Genomic DNA, 23,914 nt, shown 5'->3' with positions numbered 1-23,914 from the left:
GGGAGAAGACCTGGGTAAGGTAGTCAGGATGTGGAGATGCCGGCGTTGGACTGGGATAGGCACAGTGAGAGGTCTCACAACACCAGGTTAAAGTCCAACAGGTTTATTTGGTAGCACAAGCTTTCGGAGTGTTGCTCCTTCCTCAGGTGAGTGAAGAGTTGTGTTCACAAACAGGGTATACATAAACACAGACTCAATTTACAAGATAATGGTTAGAATGCGAGTCTTTACAGATAATCAAGTCTTTACAGGTACAGACAATGTGAGTGGAGAGAGGGTTAAGCACAGGTTAAAGAGGTGTGAATTATCTCCAGCCAGGACAGTTAGTGAGATTTTGCAAGCCCAGGATGCCCCGAGGCATGGTACATTGGGGAAACCATGCAGACACTACGACAATGGATGAATGAACACCGCTGTACAATCACCAGGCAGGAGTGTTCTCTTCATGTCGGGGAACACTTCAGCAGTCACGGGCATTCAGCCTCTGATCTTCGGGTAAGCGTTCTCCAAGGCGGCCTTCACGACACACGACAACACAGAATCGCCAAGCAAAAACTGATAGCCAAGTTCTGCACACGGGGCCAGCCTCAACCGGGATCTTGGGTTCATGTCACACTATCTGTAACCCCCACAACTTGCCTGGGCTTGCAAAATCTCACTAACTGTCCTGGCTGGAGACAATACACATCTCTTTAACCTGTGCTTAACAAAGAACAAAGAAAATTATAGCACAGGAACAGGCCCTTCGGCCCTCCAAGCCTGCACCGACCATGCTGCCCAACTTAACTAAAACCCCCTACTCTTCCAGGGACCATATCCCTCTATTCCCATCCTATTCATGTACTTGTCAAGATGCCCCTTAAAAACCACTACCGCATCTGCTTCCACTACCTCCCCCGGCAATGAGTTCCAAGCACCCACTACTCTCTGTGTATAAAATCTGCCTCATACATCTCCTTTAAACCTTGCCCCTCGCACCTTAAACCTGTGCCCCTTAGTAATTGATTCTTCCATCCTGGGAAAAAGCTTCTGACTATCCACTCTGTCCATGCCTCTCATAATCTTGTAGACTTCTATCAGGTCTCCCCTCAACCTCCGTCGCTCCAGTGAGAACAAACCAAGTTTCTCCAACCTCTCCTCATAGCTAATGCCCTCCATACCAGGCAACATCCTGGTAAATCTTTTCTGTACCCTCTCCAAAGCCTCCACACCCTTCTCTCCACTCACATTGTCTGGACCTGTAAAGACTTGATTACCTGTAAAGACTCGCATTCCAACCATTATCTTGTAAATTGAGTCTGTGTCTATATATGGCCTGTTTGTGAACACAACTCTTCACTCACCTGAGGAAGGAGCAACACTCCGAAAGCTTGGGCTACCAAATAAACCTGGTCGACTTTAACCTGGTGTTGTGAGACTTCTTACTAAGGTAGTCAGTGCAGACTTGATGGGCTGAATGGTCACCTTCTGCACTGTGGGGACTCAATGATATTGCATGTGCTTTAAAGATGTAATTTCTTTTTACAAGTTTACACACCTCCAAACCTGATAATGTGTTGAAGCTTTACACATCACACATCTCTTTAACATCAGAAAATGGTGCCTGCTTTTGTACTCTATTATCTGTCAATGCAAAATAGTTTCAGGTGTCTATGAATGGGAAATTGACAAAATGGGTTTAGTGATGTTTTTCAAATCCCTCCATGGCCTCACTCCTCCCTATTTCTGTAATTTCCTCTCATCTCACAATCCTCCAGGATATTGACACTCCTCCAATTTTGGCATCTTATACATCCCCAATTTTAATTACTCCAATATTGTAGCCATGCCTTCAGCTGCCTGGGCCTTAAGATCTAGAATTCCTTGTATCAACTTCTCTGTCTCTCTACCTCTCCCTCCCCCTGAAAGAACTCCATGAAACTTCATTTCCTCATCCTAATATCTCCTAAAGTGACTTGGTGTCAAACTTTCAGATGTTTGAATTATGTTAAAGGTGTTTTATTTATATGCAGATTATTATTATTGAGTAGACGTCCAATCACATTGAAACTGTAAATTTTGTAACCAACTTCATAATAGGTACTTTGGGACTGGATGTTGGATGGAATGAAACATACAAATGAGCATGTGCAGAACACTGCAATGTGGAGTAAATGCAACTGGCAGTATAACTCAGGTCTTCTGAGCTATACCACACACTATATAGATAGATATTTATGGTGTAATCACACTATACAAGATTCACAAATGAACTCATTAGGTTTAAATATTTAAACGATTTGCTTTAAAATTTCACTTATTAATATATGTGCTTCTATTAATTGGAATATTGACTTCTGCTGTGCAAATATTAGTCCATCAAAGATTAATGTGACCATAAAACATTGACTTGTCTGTTGCTTAAGCAGACACATCAACCAATTTAATCTAAAAGAGTTAACCTTTTGATGAGTAGCGAAGGAATTCTATGAGTGCTCACAGCGGCACAATGGCTCACGGCGGCACGGTGGCTCAGGGCGGCACGGTGGCTCAGGGCGGCACGGTGGCTCAGGGTGGCACGGTGGCTCAGGGCGGCACGGTGGCTCAGGGTGGCACGGTGGCTCAGGGCGGCACGGTGGCTCAGGGCGGCACAGTGGCTCAGGGCGGCACGGTGGCTCAGGGTGGCACGGTGGCTCAGGGCGGCACGGTGGCTCAGGGCGGCACGGTGGCTCAGGGCAGCACGGTGGCTCAGGGCAGCACGGTGGCTCAGGGCGGCATGGTGGCTCAGGGCGGCACGGTGGCTCAGGGCGGCACGGTGGCTCAGGGCAGCACGGTGGCTCAGGGCGGCACAGTGGCTCAGTGGTTAGCACTGCTGCCTCACAGTGCCAGGGACCCGGGTTCAATTCCCGGCTTGGGTCACTGTCTGTGTGGAGTTTGCACGTTCTCCCCGTGTCTGCGTGGGTTTCCTCCGGGTGCTCCAGTTCCCTCCCACAGTCTGAAAGACGTGCTGGTTAGGTGCATTGGCCATGCTAAATTCTCCCTCGATGTACCCGAACAGGCGCCAGAGTGCAGTGGCTAGGGGATTTTCACAGTAACTTCATTACAATTATAATGTAAGTCTACTTGTGACTAATAAATAAACTTTACTTTACTGGGTTTTAGTTTGCTAATAAATACAAAGTGTGATCGACAACTGCTGGAACTCCATGCCACTGTTCACAGTTAATTTTTAGTCGTTCTGACATTCATTCCACTTTAACTGTCTGTTTTTATTTATTCATGTCCCTTTTTCTCTGTGATGAGTAAGGTTCAGTTCTGTTGCTATTAGTGAGTTACATCTGTTGACACTCATTAGATGACAGTGCACAATAGGAGTGTCGTATTATAATCATTCCCAGATCTGAACACTTCAGACCCTCAAGTCTGGTCACATTGTACTTAACCTCTGTCTCCCTGTGTCTGATTTACTGCTTTAAGTTACTGGCTTTGTATGGTTCAGTTTTGAGTGTTTCAGTAAACAGCACTGCAGCACGCTGTGGGCTATTATTGACCACACAAATCAAACCGCTTTTCCATTCTGTAAACTGCGGGTCAACATTACAAGCTGCAGACAGAAATTAATCAGCTTTTCCAAATGGAATATTAAATGGGGGATGGGGTATTGGATATTGTGTCATCGCAACCATTCACCCACATGTGACACACACAGGGCTGAATCTTTGAACCCGACTCTGGAAAATGCTGCCTATGCAAATCTGACTCAGGAGAAACTGCCCCAGGAGAGGGGTGAGTGTTAATGTCAGTTGGGCTTGTCGCCCTGGGAAACAATGCAGAGGCAGCAACAGGAGCTGTGGGTGTGGAGGCAAACTAGCTGAAGAGCCCACCTCAATGCTCCAGGGCTTTGTCCCAGATACAAAGAAAATAATTAAACCAAATGCAGTCCTCTAGACCTCACCACTCACAGCCCCTCACCCCCCCCCCCACCCCACTCCCAAATCCCTATCAATGCCAAGTCATGCCAACTCATTCCTCCCACACACTCCCCAGCCCCTCACTGTCTCTATGGCAATCTATGCCCCCTATCCAATCTCAACAGCTCCCTACCCAATCCCAATGGCCCCTCAGACTTTCCATATCAATCTTTTCCTTACACCCTCCGTGCCAACTCAGCCAGTATCCACCATGGGCAGACCTTCGGAGTCATGATGAGATAAAATAAAGTTCTAAGGCCCAGAATTTCACCATGGAGAGGCTGGCCATCTTGACAAAAGTCCTGGAAATTCTAAGCCTGTCCCTGAAACGTTGTGTTCCATTTACACGATGGTGATGGGAGTGGAGTTAGGCCAGGGTTCACATATGCACGGTTTACAGAGGCAGCTAGCCATTAAAATCGTCTGCTGCTTCCGCTCACATGGAACCTCATTACAGCAGGAATATGAAACCCAATTGTGCAGATTAGATTAAGTAAGAGGGGGTCTGAAAATTGTGAATTAATTTGGATAGTCAGTATACCCCTTTGAGAGTGATAAGGTACCCTTCGAATATGGTCTCAGGACATTTTTGGGAGAGATAAGGCACCCTTTAGGATTGTTACAAGTAAACTGGATTATGCACTTTTTCTGCACAAACACATTGGAACTGTCCAGTGATAATAACACGAGGCCGTCGCCCCTTTAAATTCCTTCAAGTACTTAATCTCTTAGGAACACAAACATCTGTATTCACAGACACACATCAAAGCCTTAGATCCTGTGAATGAAAACTGAAAATTTACATGCCCCCACTGTGATAATAATAGATTGTGGAACCAGCCATGCAACACTAATCTATAATGATAACCCTCAGGCTTCTTTAAAACACAGCCAGTGAAATTGCAAGCATTGTATTTTTTCAAATGCAAGCCTTTCCCCCCAACAAAATGTGGAAACTACAGCCCACCCCCTTCTCCCCCCCCCCCTCCCCCCCCCCCCCCTCCCTCCACCCTCCGATGGCGATTGTAACTGTTGGGTTTGGGGGACTGCCGGAATCATGGCTCCGGCATTATTTTGATGAAAACATGGAGCCTTCCATCTCAGTGAACATTTGGGCTGTGGTCAGGACGGATGCTTCAGCCTGAAGCTCCGGCACATTCACAATGTTTCCAATTACAACACAAGGTTTCTGACAGAAGAAACTCTGATTAAACAGAGCAGCAGAAACTTTAGAAAAAAATCCCAAGCAAACAAATGGGGAGGGTTCTAAATGAGAATACAGAGCTGTTTCAAAAGGAATGTGTTCATTTTATTCATTTTGTATTGCTGCAAACAAAGTGTTTCCTGCAGGCTTGCTGGACTCTGGGTAGTAAACTCAGCCTTTTTAACCAGTAATTAAAGGGGTGGGATGGTGGCGCTAAAGCAGTGTGCTCCCAATGAGTTACAGCATCAAACAACACGTTTAATTTGAACCCATAATCTGACACACAGCAAGTCTCTAATCTTTGCCCCTTTGTTCGACTCCAACTGGAATTGGACAAGTAATCTTGGGGGCCTTTTGTCTCATTTTGTCTACTTTAAATGTGAAACCAGTGTCGATCTTAGAACAGGTTCTCTCTCCGTGTCTGGGCAGGAATCTGTGTGGCAGCGGGAGAACCCAAAGAAACCATTCACAAAAGGAGATCTTTGTAATGACGTGTCGACATTAGATAATAGTTTATACTCAGGATGTGAATCAAAGTAAATGTTACTTTAGGATAGAATTAAATTACATCTTTAAAATGATAAAGAATGCAGGGATTGAATGTGCGTGAAATTGTAACATCTAATTCTCAGTATTGGAGCTTAAATTTGCCTCATAATAGCACAGCTGTGTGAGTGACTTGAGGAAACAAACTAAATGTAAATTACCCCTTAGCTGTCATGCTTGGGAAAGGAAAAGGAATTAAGCGAGGATTTTTAATGATTTCAGCTGGAAAATATGGATGACCCAGGCACTGGGTAGGAAGAGGATCAGATCAGCTCCGCTATGTTCAATGGGAAAACACCACAAACACCCAGGCTGGGAATTTTCCTGGGTGTCCTCCTGATCTCGCACTGTAGCTGCAGATGAAACTCTGGGGGCAACATCTAAGCCGGGTTTCCATCAATCTTCCATTGGAAATACAGAGGTTGAAAGGGAGAATCCATCAGGGAGGCTGGGAGCTAGAGGGTGAAAAGGCAGAAGATCCACTGGGAAAACAAACAGGGAGCTATCGTTCACTGAATAATAAAACCTCTTCTCAAGCTAGTTTAGGTCAGTGTATTGTGAAGTAGTAATATACTAACAAACTAGAATGCTTCTTTTCTGTATCAAGATGTCTGGTATTGATTTTAAACCAATCACTGAACGGCTGCAAAGGGAACAACATTCATCTTTAGGAAAACAATATATTTTGGGATAACGAAGAACAGGAAAAAATTGAAATGTTTTCAGCAAGCTGAACATAAAATTAAAATAAAAATTCCCAGGTATCCAGAGATTGCACAGTTTAAAATATTATAGGAAAAGATGTATAAAAGGCCAGAATAGAGGAGTGCCGAGATCTCGGAGTGTGGTGGGGCTGGAGAAAGTTAATATGTGGGAGTAATTGCCCCATTTACTTACCATTCAGCCACCTGGAGTCATGCTGTTCTGTCCGGATTGGGTGATGGTGTCCCAAAGTGCGGAAGATTGCAAAGTCTCTGCCCATGAAATCTGCTGCAGTGCCGGAATATAGTTCTCCATCTGTGAATTGGGGAGGACAAAGCTGTCACTGTTGGAACTGCTCTTTCTTCATGGCACATTCTTATGATACATTACATACGGAATCCTAGAATTCACATGTTTTGAAAACTCAACTCTGGCGACAGTAATGATTCCTTGATCTCTTTTTTCCTATTCTTTTCAAACTTGATGGAATGATGCATTAAGTGCCTCATTCCTTCACTTTATTTCATCCAAAACTCTGCTGCTCCAATCTTAATCCAAGTTCCATTCACCCAACACCTCTGTGCTCACTGACTGACATTAGCTTCCAGTCTGTCAATTTTAAAATCCCTCCATTGACTCACCCTTCCCTGTCTTTGTAGATCCAGCACCCCTCTAATTTTGGCCGCTTACACATCTCCAACATTCATTGCTCCGCCCACTATTGGTGGTGGTGACTTTAGCTGCCTGAGCTCCAAATACTACCACTCCTTCCCTAAACCTCTCAGCTATCTCCTGCTGCATCTCTCTAAATCCCGCTGCATCTCTCTATCTCCCTCTCTATCTGTCTCTCAGTCTCTCTATCTGCCTCTGCATCTCTCTATCTCTGTCTATGACTCTCTATCTCCGACTCTGACTCTCTATCTCTGTCTCCATCTCTCTATCTCCATCTCTGTCTCTATCCCTGTTTCCAAAGAACAAAGAACAGTACAGCACAGGAAACAGGCCCTTTGGCCCTCCAAGCCTGTGCCGCTCATTGGTCCAACTAGACCATTCGTTTGTGATGCGCATCAATTGGACACGAGGCACAAAGCTTCGGTAAAAGAAGGCTTTTATTAACTAACAATGGAACTATCAGAACTTTAACACACTATCCCAGACTGAAGGGGTCCCGCCCGAGCAGGGGGTCTTATACCTCTCCCAGGAGGCGGAGCCCAACGGGGATGTGCCACAACAGTAACAACCACAGGTGTATCAATCCCACCCTAGCCCAACAACAACATTAGAACAACCCAACAACAACATTAGAACAATCCCACAGTGGGAACCAACGATGGTTCACCACATTCACCCCTCCTTTGAGAACAAAGGCCGGCGGGGTACGAAAACAGACTAAAATGTCAACAGATTATAAGTTCAGACGGTCTGGAGGACCGCACCGTCGTTGTGACCTCCTCAATACCGGTGGTGACACCGGAGTAGGTGCTTGCGGTGGCGTTCTCCCCAAAACAGCGTCCAGCTGTTCTCCCACGGACTCACAGGCCGGTTGACCCTGATGAAACGGTAGTGCAGGGGATCCCGATACATTCTGCGATGGCGACGATCTTCGGGGCTCCGGCAAGCTGTGCATTGGAGTAAAACTGTTAAGCATTGGTCCCAATGCTGTCCGCGCCACGTCCGGGGGAGAAATAAGGGATAAGGGATTCGTCACTGGGGGTATGGGAGCGACAGGAGTTGCTACATCCCCTGCGGGCGCCAGGTCTCGGATCGAGACTGTGTCCTCTCGCCCGTCAGGATATGCCACATAGGCATACTGAGGGTTGGCGTGGAGGAGGTGGACCTGTTCGACCAAGGGGTCGGACTTGCGGGCCCTTACATGTCGCCGCAGGAGGACGGGTCCTGGGTACGTCAACCAAGCTGGTAAAGATATCCCCGAGGACGACTTCCGAGGGAATGAGAACATCCTCTCGTGGGGAGTAGCATTGGTTGCCGTACACAGGAGGGAGCGAATGGAGTGAAGCGCATCAGGGAGGACCTCCTGCCAACGGGAGACTGGAAGGCCTTTGGACTTCAGCGCCAATAGGACAGCCTTCCAGACTGTAGCATTCTCTCGTTCCACCTGTCCATTACCCCTAGGGTTGTAACTCGTGGTCCTACTAGAGGCAATCCCATATGAGAGCAGGAATTGCCTCAAGTCATTACTCATGAACGACGAGCCCCTGTCGCTATGGATATAGCTGGGGTACCCGAACAGGGTAAAAAGATCACGGAATGCCTTGATCACCGTGGCAGCCGACGTGTCCGCGCAGGGGACAACAAATGGGAACCGGGAGTACTCATCTATTATGTTCAGAAAGTACACGTTCCGATCTGTTGAGGGAAGGGGGCCCTTAAAATCCACACTCAGCCTCTCGAAGGGGCGAGTGGCCTTGACCAAATGTGCCCGGTCAGGTCGGTAAAAGTGCGGTTTGCATTCCGCGCAAATCCGGCAGCTCCTTGTCACCGACCTGACGTCCTCCACCGAGTAAGGCAGGTTGCGGGCTTTGACAAAGTGGTAGAGCCGAGTGACCCCAGGATGGCACAGGTCACTATGGAGGGCGTTCAAGCGATCCTCCTGCGTAGTAGCGCATGTTCCGCGCGAGAGGGCATCCGAGGGCTCATTGAGTTTCCCTGGACGATACATGATATCGTAGTTATAGGTAGAGAGTTCAATTCTCCACCGCAAGATCTTATCATTCTTGATCTTGCCCCTCTGCGTGTTGTTGAACATGAACGCCACGGACCGCTGGTCCGTGATCAGGGTGAACCGCTTTCCCGCCAGGTAATGGCGCCAGTGTCCGACGGCCTCCACAATGGCCTGGGCCTCCTTTTCCACCACTGAATGCCGAATTTTGGGGCCTTGGAGGGTGCGGGAAAGAAACGTGACGGGCCTGCCCGCCTGGTTTAGTGTGGCGGCCAGGGCGAAATCAGATGCATCGCTTTCCACCTGAAAAGGGATGGATTTGTCTACCGCGTGCATCGTGGCTTTCGCGATGTCGTGTTTCAATTCCTTGAAGGCCAATTGGGCCTCTGGCGTGAGTAGAAAAGTCATGGACTTAATAAGCGGACGGGCTTTGTCCGCGTAGTTGGGGACCCACTGCGCATAATAGGAGAAGAAGCCTAGGCATCTTCTCAGTGCTTTTGCGCTAGCGGGCAAGAGAAGTTCAGCAAGGGGGCGCATACGGTCTGGATCAGGGCCAATGACCCCGTTTTCCACCACGTATCCCAGGATGGCTAACCGGCGCGTACGGAATACACACTTCTCCCTGTTGTAGGTCAAATTCAGGCGAGATGCAGTGCGTAAAAAGTTCTGGAGATTTGTGTCATGGTCCTGCTGATCACGGCCGCAGATGGTGACATTATCCAGGTACGGGAAGGTAGCCCGCAACCTGTTCTGGTCCACCATTCGGTCCATAGCACGCTGGAAGACCGAGACCCCATTGGTGACACCAAATGGAACCCTAAGGAAATGATACAGACGACCATCCGCCTCAAAGGCCGTGTAGTGTCGGTCCTCTGGGCGAATCGGGAGTTGGTGGTAGGCGGACTTAAGGTCTATGGTGGAGAACACCCGGTACTGCGCAATCTGATTGACCATATCAGATATGCGCGGGAGAGGATACGCATCCAGCTGCGTATATCGATTAATGGTCTGACTGTAATCAATGACCATCCGGGGTTTGTTCCCGCTCTTGACCACCACAACCTGTGCTCTCCACGGACTAACACTGGGCTGTATGATCCCTTCTTTGAGGAGTCGCTGAACCTCAGATCTGATGAAGATCCGATCTTCAGTGCTGTAACGCCTACTTTTAGTAGCAATGGGCTTGCAGCCTTATACCAGATTCTGAAATAAAGAGGGTGTGGTGATCTTTAACGTAGAAAGATTGCAGGCGGGGCGCTTTGGACAATTTGGAGACTGCAGCTGTTCCCCCACTGTCAGCGAAGGGAGTGGCCCACCGTACTGTAGGTTCACACTCTTCATGTGGACCATAAAGTTTAGTCCGAGGAGAATTGGTGCGCAAAGATACGGCAACACAAGGAGCCTGAATCGCTCGTAAATTGTGCCTTGCACTTTCAAAGTTACCACACAACGTCCTAGCACAGGGACAGACCGGGACCTTGATGCCATAGAGATTGTCTGTTTGGCAGGTTGAATCTGGAGTCCACACCTCTTCACAGTGTCAGGGTGAATAAAGCTCTCAGTGCTCCCGCTGTCAAACAGACAATAAATTGCACGACCATTTACCTGTATATCCATCATCGAACAATCAAGCCTGTGATGCTTAGCCTGGTCCAGGGTGATCGACGCCACCGTTGGTCTGTGAACGTCACTGCAGGCAGCTGAGGCCGATGCTGAGGACCCCTGCTGGTCGCTCATGGTCATCGTCGACCAAAATGGCCGCCCCCATGAATCGCACATGGGTGAGGGTGCCAAACGTAGCGACTCCTGGTGGTCATCCTCCTCCGACTCCGTCGACCGCAATGGCGTCGTCCTGGACTCGCACGTGGATGAACCCCGTGAGTACTTCGACGACGATGGTGATGATCCCCGTTCCGAAGGGTCACAGGCCGCACTGCCGTTCTTGGGCTTCGATCTGCACACCTTCGCATAATGCCCCTTTTTACCGCATAAGGTACAGACTACCACTTTAGCGGGACACTTTTGTCGTGGATGTTTGGCTCCTCCGCAGAAGTAGCACCGCGGGCCGCATGGGGCTGCAGCCGTCGTCTGGTCCACATGGGAGCATGCCATAACACTGCACTTCGAGCCCGTGGGGCGAGGAGGGATTTGCGACTGCTCCTGCCACGTTGTCTCCACGTGGTCCTCCGGATACAGGACCAAGCTCTTCGAAGCCGCCTCAAGCATTTCAGCTAATTCCATAGCTTGGGTCAGGTCGAGATTTCCCTTTTCTAGCAGCTTGAGACGGATGTATGAAGACCCGACCCCGGCCACAAACGCATCTTGGGCGAGGTCGTACATGTACTGCTCAGCCGACACAGCTTTGCAGTCACAGCCCCTGGCAAGCTGCAAGAGCTCATTGGCGTAATCCTCCATGGTTTTGCCCGACTGCCGACGTCGTGTAGCGAGGAGGTAACGAGCGTGGATCTCGTTAGGAGGTTTCGTATAGCGCTTTTTTAAAAGCTCGAGGGCCCTCGGGTAAGTGGTGGCCGCACGGATCGCGAGGTAGACTGTGTCGCTTACCCTCGCATGGAGGACCCGGAGTCTGTCATCATCTGTGGTGACCGCTGCGGAGGCTGCTAGGTAATCTTCAAAACACTTCAGCCAGTGGTCGAAGGTGTTAGAAGCGCCCACCGCACGTGGATCTAGCGTCAGACGTTCTGGCTTTAGGATTTGCTCCATACTCTCCTTTCTTTTTTTTTCCGTCGAGAGTTTAATGTTAGTTAATAAAATTGATGCGCATCAATTGGACACGAGGCACAAAGCTTCGGTAAAAGAAGGCTTTTATTAACTAACAATGGAACTATCAGAACTTTAACACACTATCCCAGACTGAAGGGGTCCCGCCCGAGCAGGGGGTCTTATACCTCTCCCAGGAGGCGGAGCCCGACTGGGATGTGCCATAACAGTAACAACCACAGGTGTATCAATCCCACCCTAGCCCAACAACAACATTAGAACAACCCAACAACAACATTAGAACAATCCCACAGTGGGAACCAACGATGGTTCACCACAGTTTGTATCCCTCCATTCCCAGACTGCTCATGTGACTATCCAGGTAAGTCTTAAAAGATGCCAGCATGTCTGCCTCCACCACCCTACTTGGCAGCGCATTCCAGGCCCCCACCACTCTCTGTGTAAAAAACGTCCCTCTGATAACTGAGTTATACCTCGCCCCTCTCACCTTGAGCCCGTGACCCCTCGTGATCGTCACCTCCGACCTGGGAAAAAGCTTCCCACTGTTCACCCTATCTATACCCTTCATAATTTTGTACACCTCTATTAAGTCTCCCCTCATTCTCCGTCTTTCCAGGGAGAACAAGCCCAGTTTACCAAATCTCTCCTCATAGCCAAGACCCTCTATACCAGGCAACATCCTGGTAAACCTTCTCTGCACGTCCTTCTGGTAGTGCGGTGACCAGAACTGGACGCAGTACTCCAAATGTGGCCTAACCAGTGTTCTATACAGCTGCATCATCAGACTCCAGCTTTTATACTCTATACCCCGTCCTATCTCTCTATCCGTCTCTCTATCCGTCTCTCTATCTCTGTTTCCGTCTCTTCATCTCCGTCTCCATCTCTTTGTCTCTGTCTCCGTCTCTTTATCTCCATCTCCGTCTCTCTCTATCTCTGTCTCCCTATCTCCAAAGATGTGCAGGTTAGGTGGATTGGCCATGATAAATTGCCCCTTAGTATCAGGGGGATTAGCAGGGTAAATACATTCTGTCACAGAAACAGGGCCTTTGTGAGGTTGTTGTCGATGCAGACTCAATGGGTCAAATGGCCTCTTTCTGCACTGTCGGGATTCTATGACTCTATTCTATCTCCCTCTCTGTCTCTCTATCTTCCTCTTTTCTTATACCATTCTCTTTAAAACCAACTCTTTAGCAAAATATTTGGTCTCCTGCCCTGGAGGAAACTATCTCCTTATTAGCTCAGTGCCGAATGTTGTTTGATGTTGCAGTGAGGCACCCTGAAGTCGTCACTACATTAGTGACATTGTATAAATACACGTTGTTGTTTCCCACTTTTTACAATTCTCTTTGGTGAATAGTTCAATTCTGCCAGATGCCATCCATTGAATTTCAATCTGCTACAGGCAAATAATAAAACCCAAGCAGCTTAATACATTTCCAACTGCACAGAATAATCTGGACAGAATAATCACGGGTCCGAGTCCACTGGAAGGATTTGAACCGTGTTGGGGGATCCAGGTGAGAGTAAGGCACGGTTCAAGCTTTGCTTGCATGATTAATGATGTCACCTGAACCCCTTGATACATGACTGCCTCGTAACAGTTTCCAGAAAAAGTGTTTTATCATTAACTTAAATTTAGAAGTGAAATTGCGATGAATGACGCAGTAATTTTCCAAGGCTGATAATTCAGCTTTACAATTTATCATCTTTTTGTGTAAACTGTACAATGAAAAGCTTCATATCAAACAGTAATGTTTGCTTTTCTGGTCACTGACTCAACACGTTCTGGTGGCTGACAATCAGTGCCATTATAATGAATAGATGTGACGTGATCTGTCTGCTCTTTCTTGGCGAGAGTGCTGGGAGAGTGTCCCACTCCTGGGACAAGCTGACACTCTTGTTTGTTTTAGCCTTATTAAAAGCGTGCTTCCTGCTGACAGTGCCTCAGAGGAGCGCTGAGCCCAATGCTTCATTTACACTCCCCTACAGGAGAAGCATGTGTGGATGTAACTGACTGAGTAATGGAAGCAGGAGGAGGAAACATTGAGGCATTGTAAAAGCAGGCAGCTCATTCACAGCTTTGACTTAGCGTGTAAACCTGGGTTAACAACGTATGCCCTGCTTAAGAGTGTAAGATTTCCAAATAAAATTAAACATCATTTGTTTCTGTTAAGTTCAAATATAATAATGTTTTACAGTCAATGCTTAGATTTCTTATTCTGTTCACACATTAGGGCATCAAACCTAACATTGTGTTTGCTCTGACAGTAAAGGGCAGGTTTACAAAGTGTCCTTGTGGAACACACACTGGACATTCGCATCCTCAGGTCCTGAAGAATCTCTCGCTCATTACTGACTTCCACTTTAGATCTTGCCTTGTGCTTCTGTTATTCACAGCTTCAAGTCTGCGGCTCACATTCATAAAATCTACCCAGATATTTCACCCTTGAAATTGGAATGAAATGCCGGGATCTGACAGAATCAGCAATTTATGTTAATTAGGGAGATAAGGTTAAGCCATTTACTCAACTGGTTTTAGTGTAAAATATGTCAGGCCTCCAAATTAGGCACAGGTTAAATTGAGCAGTGATATCATCATGTACCAGAAATATTTACTCAATGCAAAAGCACTGAACCTCACACAGCGTCGTCTCAGTCGGAGCAGCTCCAGAAAAACTGGCCCCCTTTGCCTCTTCCATCTGTTAATGTATTTTACTGTTCACCAAAAGAGCAACATGGAACACCATGTACTCTGTCGTAAGTTACTCTTCATTCTTACACTATCCAAGCTCCAGGCTGACGCACATTATTCTGTTTTTATACATTTTATGCAGCCTTGCCACCACTGCAAACACGCACGGAGAACTCGGCGCTCAGTCAAATCTCTGTTCCGTGCAGCGGGACGGGAAAATCCCAGCTGCGAGCGAGGTCAAAGAATCCGGCCCAAGGGTGGATGGAAGGAAAATTGACCAAGAGTCTGGGGGCGGGGGGAGGGGGGTCAGAGAAAGGTGAAATTTGGCTGCCATGTAAAATAAGCCAAATTAAATTGGCAGCACATTTGTCTGATTATATTTCCACTGATCTCAAATCAGGTTGAGTGGGAAACAGTCCAAGTTTCATTCTCTCCCAGTGACAATTGCTGGTGATGGGGGTGTGGAGGGTGCAGCAGGGGCAGATGCGGGGTTGGTGTAGCATGGGGGGCAAGGGGGGGTGGTGGGGAGCGAGAGGGAATTTGAGGTCAGGATGTGAGGTGATGATGAACCTATTACCTGATGCTGTCCATTTTCCCAAGCTACAACTTGTGGTGAACCATCGTTGGTTACCACTGGGGGTTGTTATTATGTTACTGTTGGGCTAGGGTGTTGTCACTGTGGGGGTTGTACAATGTTGTTGGGTTAGGGTGTTTACCTGTTATAAGTGTTATCATGGCACATCCCGGTGGGGCCCCACCTCCGGTGGCGAGGTATAAGACCCTCTGCTCCGGCAGGACCCCTTCAGTCTGAACTGGTGTATTCGTGTTAGTAGTTCCATTGTTAGACAATAAAAGCCTTCAATACTGAAGCCTTGTTCCACGTGCTTGATTGTCGCGCATCAATTTTATTGTCTAACAGAAAACTCTCAGCTGTACAAAAAAAGAGTATGGAACAGATCTTGAAACCAGATCGTCTGGCGCTGGACCCACGTGCGGTCGGTGCCGCTAACACCTTCGACCACTGGTGGAAGTGTTTCGAAGACTACCTGGCTGCCTCTGTAGCTATTACTACAGACAGTGACAAACTCCAAGTCCTCCACGCAAGGGTAAGCGACACGATTTATCTCGCGATTCGTGCGGCTCCCACTTACCCGAGGGCCGTCGAGCTCCTGAAGAAACGATACACGAAACCACCCAACGAGATACACGCTCATTACCTCCTCGCTACACGACGTCGGCAGTCGGGCGAAACCATGGAGGACTACGCCAATGAGCTCCTGCAGCTTGCCAGGAGTTGCGATTGTAAAGACGTATCAGCCGAACAATACATGTACGACCTCGCCCGAGACGCGTTCGTAGCAGGGGTAGGGTTCTCGTACATCCGGCTTAAATTGCTGGAAAAGGGGAGCCTCGACTTGACCCAAGCGATGGAGATGGCTGAGATGCTGGAAGCGGCGTCGAAAAGCTTGGCTCTGTACCCCGAGGACCACGTGCAGTCAACGTGGCTGGAGCAAGCTCAGCTCCCTCCTCGCCCCACAAACCCGCGCTCCCAGATCGATCCGACGACGGCGGCAGCTCCAGGTGGCCAGCGATGCTATTTTTGTGGTGGGGCCAAGCATCCACGGCAACAGTGTCCGGCAAGAACGGCTATCTGCAGCCAGTGCGGTAAAAAAGGCCACTACGGGAAAGTCTGCAGGTCAAAGTCTAAAAACGGCAGTGCAGCTTGTAACCCTCCAGAACGGAGACAATCTCCTTCGGCGTCGCAGTACCCACGAGGTCCGACCACGTGCGAACCCAGGACGGCGCCATCGTGGCTGACGGAGGAGGAGGAAGACCACCAGGAGTCGCTGCGTTTGGCGCCCTCGCCCACGTGCGATTCATGGGGGCGGCCATCATGGTCCACGACGACTAGGAGCGACCAGCAGGGGTCCTCAGCATCAACATCGGCGGCATGCAGTGACGCCCAGGGGCCAACGGTGGCGTCGATCTCCCTGGACCAGACTAAGCACCACAGGCTTGAGAATTCAATGATGGATATAAAGGTAAATGGTCGAACTGTGAATAGTCTGTTTGACAGTGGGAGCACCGAAAGTTTCATACACCCTGAAACTGCTAAAAGGTGTGGACTCCGGGTTCTCCCTGCCAAGCAGACAATTTCCATGGCATCACGGTCCCGGTCTGTACCGATCCAAGGACGATGTATGGTAACTCTAGAGGTACAGGGCACAATTTACGAGCAATACAGGCTCCTTGTGTTACCTCACCTTTGTGCGCCAATTCTCCTCGGACTAAATTTTATGGTCCACATGAAGAGTGTGATCCTACAGTACGGTGGGCCACTCCCTTCACTGGCAGTAGGGAATCAGCCGCAGCCTCCAAATTGCCCAAAGCGCCCCGCATGCAATCTTTCCACTCTGAAAATCACTACACCATCCCTATTTAAGAATCTGGTACCAGGCTGCAAGCCCATCGCTACTAAAAGTAGGCGTTACAGCGCTGAGGACCGGATCTTTATTAGATCTGAGGTTCAGCGGCTCCTCAAGGAAGGGATCATACAGGCCAGTGCTAGTCCGTGGAGAGCGCAGGTCGTGGTAGTCAAAAGCGGGAACAAACCTCGGATGGTCATCGACTACAGTCAGACCATTAATCGTTATACGCAGCTGGATGCGTATCCTCTCCCGCGCATTTCTGATATGGTCAATCAGATTGCGCAGTACCGAGTGTTCTCTACCATAGACCTTAAGTCTGCCTACCATCAGCTCCCCATCCGCCCAGAGGACCGACAATATACGGCTTTTGAGGCGGATGGTCGTCTATACCAATTCCTCAGGGTTCCATTTGGTGTCACCAATGGGGTCTCGGTCTTCCAGCGTGCTATGGACCGAATGGTGGACCAGAACGGGTTGAGGGCTACCTTCCCGTACCTGGATAACGTCACCATCTGCGGCCATGACCAGCAGGACCATGACACGAATCTCCAACACTTTCTGCGCACCGCATCTCGCCTGAACCTGACCTGTAACAGGGAGAAGTGCGTATTCCGTACGCGCAGGTTAGCCATCCTCAGATACGTGGTGGAAAACGGGGTCATTGGCCCTGATCCAGACCGTATGCGCCCCCTTACTGAACTTCCCTTGCCCGCTAGCACGAAAGCACTGAGGAGATGCCTCGGGTTCTTTTCGTACTATGCGCAGTGGGTCCCCAACTACGCGGACAAAGCTCGTCCGCTCATCAAGTCCACGACCTTCCCACTTACGCCGGAGGCCCAATTGGCCTTCAAGGCTTTGAAAAGCGACATTTCGAAAGCCACGATGCACGCGGTGGATGAATCCATCCCTTTCCAGGTGGAGAGTGATGCATCTGATTTCGCCCTAGCCGCCACACTAAACCAGGCAGGCAGGCCCGTCGCGTTCTTTTCCCGCACCCTTCAAGGCCCCGAAATTCGGCACTCAGCGGTGGAGAAGGAGGCTCAGGCCATTGCGGAGGCAGTCAGACACTGGCGCCATTACCTGGCGGGGAAGCGGTTCACTCTGATCACGGATCAACGATCCGTGGCGTTTATGTTCAGCAACACGCAGAGGGGCAAGATCAAGAACGATAAGATCTTGCGGTGGAGAATTGAGCTCTCCACCTATAATTACGATATTATGTATCGTCCAGGGAAGCTCAATGAACCCTCGGATGCCCTCTCGCGCGGAACATGCGCCATCATGCAGGAGGACTGCTTGAAGGCCCTCCACAATGACCTGTGTCATCCTGGAGTCACCCGACTCTACCATTTCATCAAAGCCCGCAACCTGCCCTACTCGGTGGAGGATGTCAGGTCAGTGACGAGAAGCTGTCGGATTTGCGCAGAATGCAAACCACACTTTTATCGACCAGACCGGGCACAATTGGTCAAGGCCACTCGCCCTTTTGAGAGGCTGAGTGTGGATTTTAAGGGCCCCCTTCCCTCAACGGACCGGAACGTCTATTTCCTCAACATAATAGACGAGTACTCCCGGTTCCCGTTTGTTGTCCCCTGTGCGGACACGTCGACTGCCACCGTCATCAAGGCATTCAGTGAGCTTTTTACCCTGTTCGGGTACCCCTGCTACATTCATAGCGACAGGGGCTCGTCGTTCATGAGCAACGACTTGAGGCAATTCCTGCTCTCATTCGGGATTGCCTCTAGTAGAACCACGAGCTACAACCCTAGGGGTAACGGACAGGTGGAAAGGGAGAATGCTACAGTCTGGAAGGCTGTCCTACTGGCACTGAAATCCAGGGGCCTTCCAGTCTCCCGTTGGCAGGAGGTCCTTCCAAATGCGCTCCATTCTATCCGCTCCCTCCTGTGTACGGCAACCAATGCTACTCCCCACGAGAGGATGTTCTCATTCCCTCGGAAGTCGTCCTCGGGGATCTCATTACCAGCCTGGTTGACGTACCCAGGACCCGTCCTTCTGCGGCGACATGTGAGGGCTCGCAGGTCCGACCCCTTGGTTGAACCGGTCCAACTCCTCCACGCCAACCCTCAGTATGCCTATGTGGCATATCCTGATGGGCGAGAGGACACTGTCTCCATTAGAGACCTGGCGCCCGCAGGGGACGTAGCAACTCCTGTCGCTCCCATTCCCCCTGTCACGAATCCACTACTACTCATTGCTTCCCCAGACGTGGCGCGGTCAGCACCGGGACCAGTGCATAACAGTTCTACTCCCATGTACAGCTTGCCTGAGACTCGGAGATCGGCGCCACCACCGAAGGTTCCAGGATCCCCTGCACCATCGCCTCACCAGGGCCAACCGGCCCGGGAGTCCTTGAGGGGACAGCCGGACGTTGTTTTGGAGAGAACGCCACCGCAAGCACCTGCTCCGGTTTCGCAACCGGTGTTGAGGAGATCACAGCGTCGGTGCGGTCCTCTAGACCGTCTGGACTTGTGAATTCTGTACATATAACCTGTTTTTTTTTGCACCCCGCCGCCTTTTGTTTTTAAAGGAGGGGTGAATGTGGTGAACCATCGTTGGTTACCACTGGGGGTTGTTATTATGTTACTGTTGGGCTAGGGTGTTGTCACTGTGGGGGTTGTACAATGTTGTTGGGTTAGGGTGTTTACCTGTTATAAGTGTTATCATGGCACATCCCGGTGGGGCCCCGCCTCCGGTGGCGAGGTATAAGACCCTCTGCTCCGGCAGGACCCCTTCAGTCTGAACTGGTGTATTCGTGTTAGTAGTTCCATTGTTAGACAATAAAAGCCTTCAATACTGAAGCCTTGTTCCACGTGCTTGATTGTCGCGCATCACAACTGGGGCAGCATTGTAGAGGCAACTCTGTTGTTGAGTTTCTAAATAAGTGCTGACAGGATGTTAGAGTCAGAGCAACGCATTTCTGGGGCTTTTGTTGTACTTAACAAGGTGAGGAATGTCCCTTCTCTGGGGGATGCTGGAGATCGAGCACTTCATAGATGCTGGCATTTTGGAATCTATATGTCACCCAGCCACGTAGACACAAAACACTAAGTTCATCCACATGCCCTCTGCAGGCACTGAGAAGATTAATGTAGTAAGAAGTTTAACAACACCAGGTTAAAGTCCAACAGGTTTATTTGGTAGCAAAAGATTAATGTCTGCATTTAACAAATCCATAGGAACAACAGCTTTCATTTATATCGTGTTGAACTTGCAGGGGCCCTGGCAGACATATTTAAAATGTCAGTATTCATGGGGGAGGTGCCGGATGATTGGAGGGTGGCTCATGTTGTTCCGTTGTTTAAAAAAGGTTCCAAAAGAAATCCGGGAAATTATCGGCCAGTAAGTTTGACGTCGGTGGTGGGCAAGTTATTGGAAGGTGTGATAAGGGATAGGATCTACAAATATTTGGATAGACAGGGACTTGTTAGGGAGAGTCAACATGGCTTTGTGCATGGTAGGTCATGTTTGACCAATCTATTGGAGTTTTTCGAGGAGGTTACCAGGAAAGTGGATGAAGGGAAGGCGGTGGATGTTGTCTACCTGGATTTCAGCAAGGCCTTTGACAAGGTCCCTCATGGGAGGTTAGTTAGGAAGTTTCAGTCGCTAGGTATACATGGGGAGGTAGTAAATTGGATAAGACACTGGCTCAATGGAAGAAGCCAGAGAGTGGTTGTGGAGGATTGCTTCTCTGAGTGGAGGTCTGTGACTAGTGGTGTGCCGCAGGGATCGGTGTTGGGTCCATTGTTGTTTGTCATCTATATCAATGATCTGGATGATAATGTGGTAAATTGGATCAGCAAGTTTGCTGATGATACAAAGATTGGAGGTGTAGTGGACAGTGAGGAAGGTTTTCAAAGCTTGCAGAGGGATTTGGACCAACTAGAAAAATGGGCTGAAAAATGGCAAATGGAATTTAACGCAGACAAGTGTGAGATATTGCACTTTGGAAGGACAAACCAAAGAAGAACATACAGGGTAAATAAATGGTAGGATTCTGAAGAGTGCAGTTGAACAGAGGGATCTGGGAATACAGGTACAGAATTCCCTAAAAGTGACGGCACAGGTGGATAGGGTCGTAAAGAGTGCCTTTGGTACATTGGCCTTTATAAATCGGAGTATCGAGTATAAAAGTTGGAGTGTTATGGTAAGGTTATATAAGGCATTGGTGAGGCCGAATTTGGAGTATTGTGTACAGTTTTGGTCACCTAGTTACAGGAAGGATGTAAATAAGATTGAAAGAGTGCAGAGAAGGTTCACAAGGATGTTGCCGGGACTTGAGAAGCTGAGTTACAGAGAGAGATTGAATAGGTTGGGACTTTATTCCCTGGAGCGTAGAAGATTGAGGGGAGATTTGATAGAGGTGTATAAGATTTTGATGGGTATAGATAGAGTGAATGCAAGCAGGCTTTTTCCGCTGAGGCTAGGGGAGAAAAAAACCAGAGGGCATGGGTTAAGGGTGAAAGGAGAAAAGTTTAAAGGGAATATTAGGGGGGGCTTCTTCACGCAGAGAGTGGTGGGAGTGTGGAATGAGCTGCCGGATAAAGTGGTAAATGCGGGGTCACTTTTAACATTTAAGAAAAACTTGGACGGGTTCATGGATGAGAGGGGTGTGGAGGGATATGGTCCAAGTGCAGGTCAGTGGGACTAGGCATAAAATGGTTCGGCACAGACAAGAAGGGCCAAAAGGCCTGTTTCTGAGCTGTAATTTTCTATGGTTCTATGGTGCTGCTAAGGTAGTGGAATGGTTCACGGTACATCACAAGAGTCAGCAAACACATTCTAACATCGATCAACATCAAACGATTAGTGTTGCTGATCAGGAGTTTGGTAAAGCAGCAAGTTGTAAAGGAGGGAGGGGTAGAGAGAGGCAGAGTGGGGTGCAGAGGGGTAAAGAGGGGCAGAGAGGGGTAGAGAGGGGCAGAGAGGAGTGGAGAGGGGCAGAGAAGGGTGGAGAGGGGCAGAGAAGGGTGGAGAGGGGCAGAGAGGGGCAGAGAAGGGTGGAGAGGGGCAGAGAGGGGCAGAGAAGGGTGGAGAGGGGCAGAGAGGGGTGGAGAGGGGCAGAGAGGGGTGGAGAGGGGGAAGGGAATATATGAAATAAATGATATATGACACCCTCTGTCTATTTTGCTTTCTTCATTGTACCTTTCTTGTCCTCTCTTTGTGAATATTTCTCTCTTCGTTTTGATGTTCCTTCCTTTTGATAGGGTGTAGCCTTTCCCATTATTTCCCACTCGAAGCCAGATTTCACGTTTATTGACTCACTCGCAGAATTGTGGAATTCCATCATTTTGAAACCTCCAATTAGAATTTCTCAGAATGCAGTTTCAGTCGCAGAACTGAGATTATGGAGCAAAATGCTTTCCAACAAAAGGACAACCTTACCTCAATATTTCGCAGCATTCTTCTGCTCACAACCCTATTCCTCTCTCCCTCACTCTGTTCCTTTGTCTGTCTCTCTCTCTCACACACACACTGTTCCTCTGTCTCTGTCCCAGTCACTCTGTCTCACTGTCTCAGTCCCTCTCTCTCTCTCCCTGTCTCTCGCTCTCTTTATGTGTCCCTCGCTCTCTGTGTGTTGTTGTCTCTATCTCTGTCTCTGGGAGGAATGTTCCTGTCCCACCTGCCATGGGAATCGTAGCGGAAGAGGCTAGACCGTGCACAGGTTCATTGACCTCGGGTGGGATTTTCCGGTTTTGGGGGGGCGCAGCCGGAAAATCCCACCCTCCATCTCTCTCCCTCTGTCTCTGTCCCTCTCTCTCTTTGACTGTCTCTCTCTATCTCTCTCTCTCTCTCATTCTCTGTCCCTCACTCTCTCTCTCTCTCTCCCTCTGTCTCTCCCTCTGTTTAGCTGCATTTCGGTACTGATGAGAATTAGTTGCTGGCAGTTCAGGGTTTATTGATTTCTACTGGAGTAACAATAACTCAAACTCTGGAGAATATCAATGAGTATCTATAACGTGACCGGGAGAACAAGCATAACACAAGGATTTTATTTTCCTACCCAGGTCCAGATTAATGTGGAGAATATGTGAATTCTGGGAGTAATGTGAAAGCTATTTAATGGTGTTATGGAGCATTAAACTTGTCAAAAGATTTACTTGTTCTTTTCAACAGAGAATTTCCATTGTAGCAATGCTAGATCTTAGCACAGAAAGCAACAAGGTGAGGTGTAACAATGGCAATGGCAAATATTGTCATGGAGCATGGTTCTATTTTAAAATGGAATTCTCAGGATGTGAAAAAGCTGTGCAAAGCTGGTATTTATTTCCCAGTCTTTGTTGTTGTGCATTTCAGTCGCTTGCTGAGCTACTTTGGAGGGTAGTTAGAGTCGGAATGGTGAGGTGTCAGAGACAAACTAGACCTGATAAGGGCAGCAGCACCTTAATGAACCAACTAGGTTTTTCAGTAGTTTCAAGGTCACTTTCACTGGTAACAGCCTTTATTTGCAAATGGAATCTTGGCATTTATTGGTAAAGGAATAGAATATAGAAATAGTGAAGTGTTGCTGCTACTGTACAAAGCATTAGTGAGACTGCACTAAGAACATTGTGGACAGTTTTAGTCCCCTTACTTGAGGAGGGATGTAGTTGCACTGGAAGTGGTTTAGGACATGTTTTTTTAGAACAGTTTCTGAGTTATTTACAGGGGTTGATCTATGCTCAGAGTTTTATAGAATCACAGAATTCCTACAGTACAGAAGGAGGCCATTCAGCCCATTGAGTCTGCACTGACTCTCTGACAGAGTATCTTACCAGGCCCTCTCCCTTGCCCCATCCCCATAACCATAACCCCACACATTTCCTATGGCTCATCTATCTAACCTACACATCTTGGGACACGAAGGGGCAATTTAGCATGACCCATCCACCTAAGCTTTATAAGACCCTCGTCAGACCCCACTTAGAGTACTGTGCTCAGTTCTGGTCGCCTCATTACAGGAAGGATGGAGAA

The 23,914-nt window shown here is 48.6% G+C and overlaps 1 protein-coding gene across 1 annotated transcript in view; it reads right to left on the bottom strand.

Moving 5' to 3' along the window:
- Nucleotides 1-23,914, bottom strand: part of sema3ab (sema domain, immunoglobulin domain (Ig), short basic domain, secreted, (semaphorin) 3Ab) — a 446,670-nt gene that overhangs the window by 76,887 nt on the left and 345,869 nt on the right. The window contains exon 7 of the mRNA XM_078236002.1: nucleotides 6,598-6,717. Within this exon, the coding sequence (XP_078092128.1) occupies nucleotides 6,598-6,717 (120 nt within the window). The remainder of the gene's footprint in view (nucleotides 1-6,597; nucleotides 6,718-23,914) is intronic.

This window comes from Mustelus asterias, chromosome 19 (assembly GCF_964213995.1).
Source record: "Mustelus asterias chromosome 19, sMusAst1.hap1.1, whole genome shotgun sequence".
NCBI classification, from domain to species: Eukaryota; Metazoa; Chordata; class Chondrichthyes; order Carcharhiniformes; family Triakidae; genus Mustelus; species Mustelus asterias.
The sequence above is the reverse complement of the archived record's forward strand: the minus strand, read 5'-3'. Positions and strand labels throughout refer to the sequence as shown.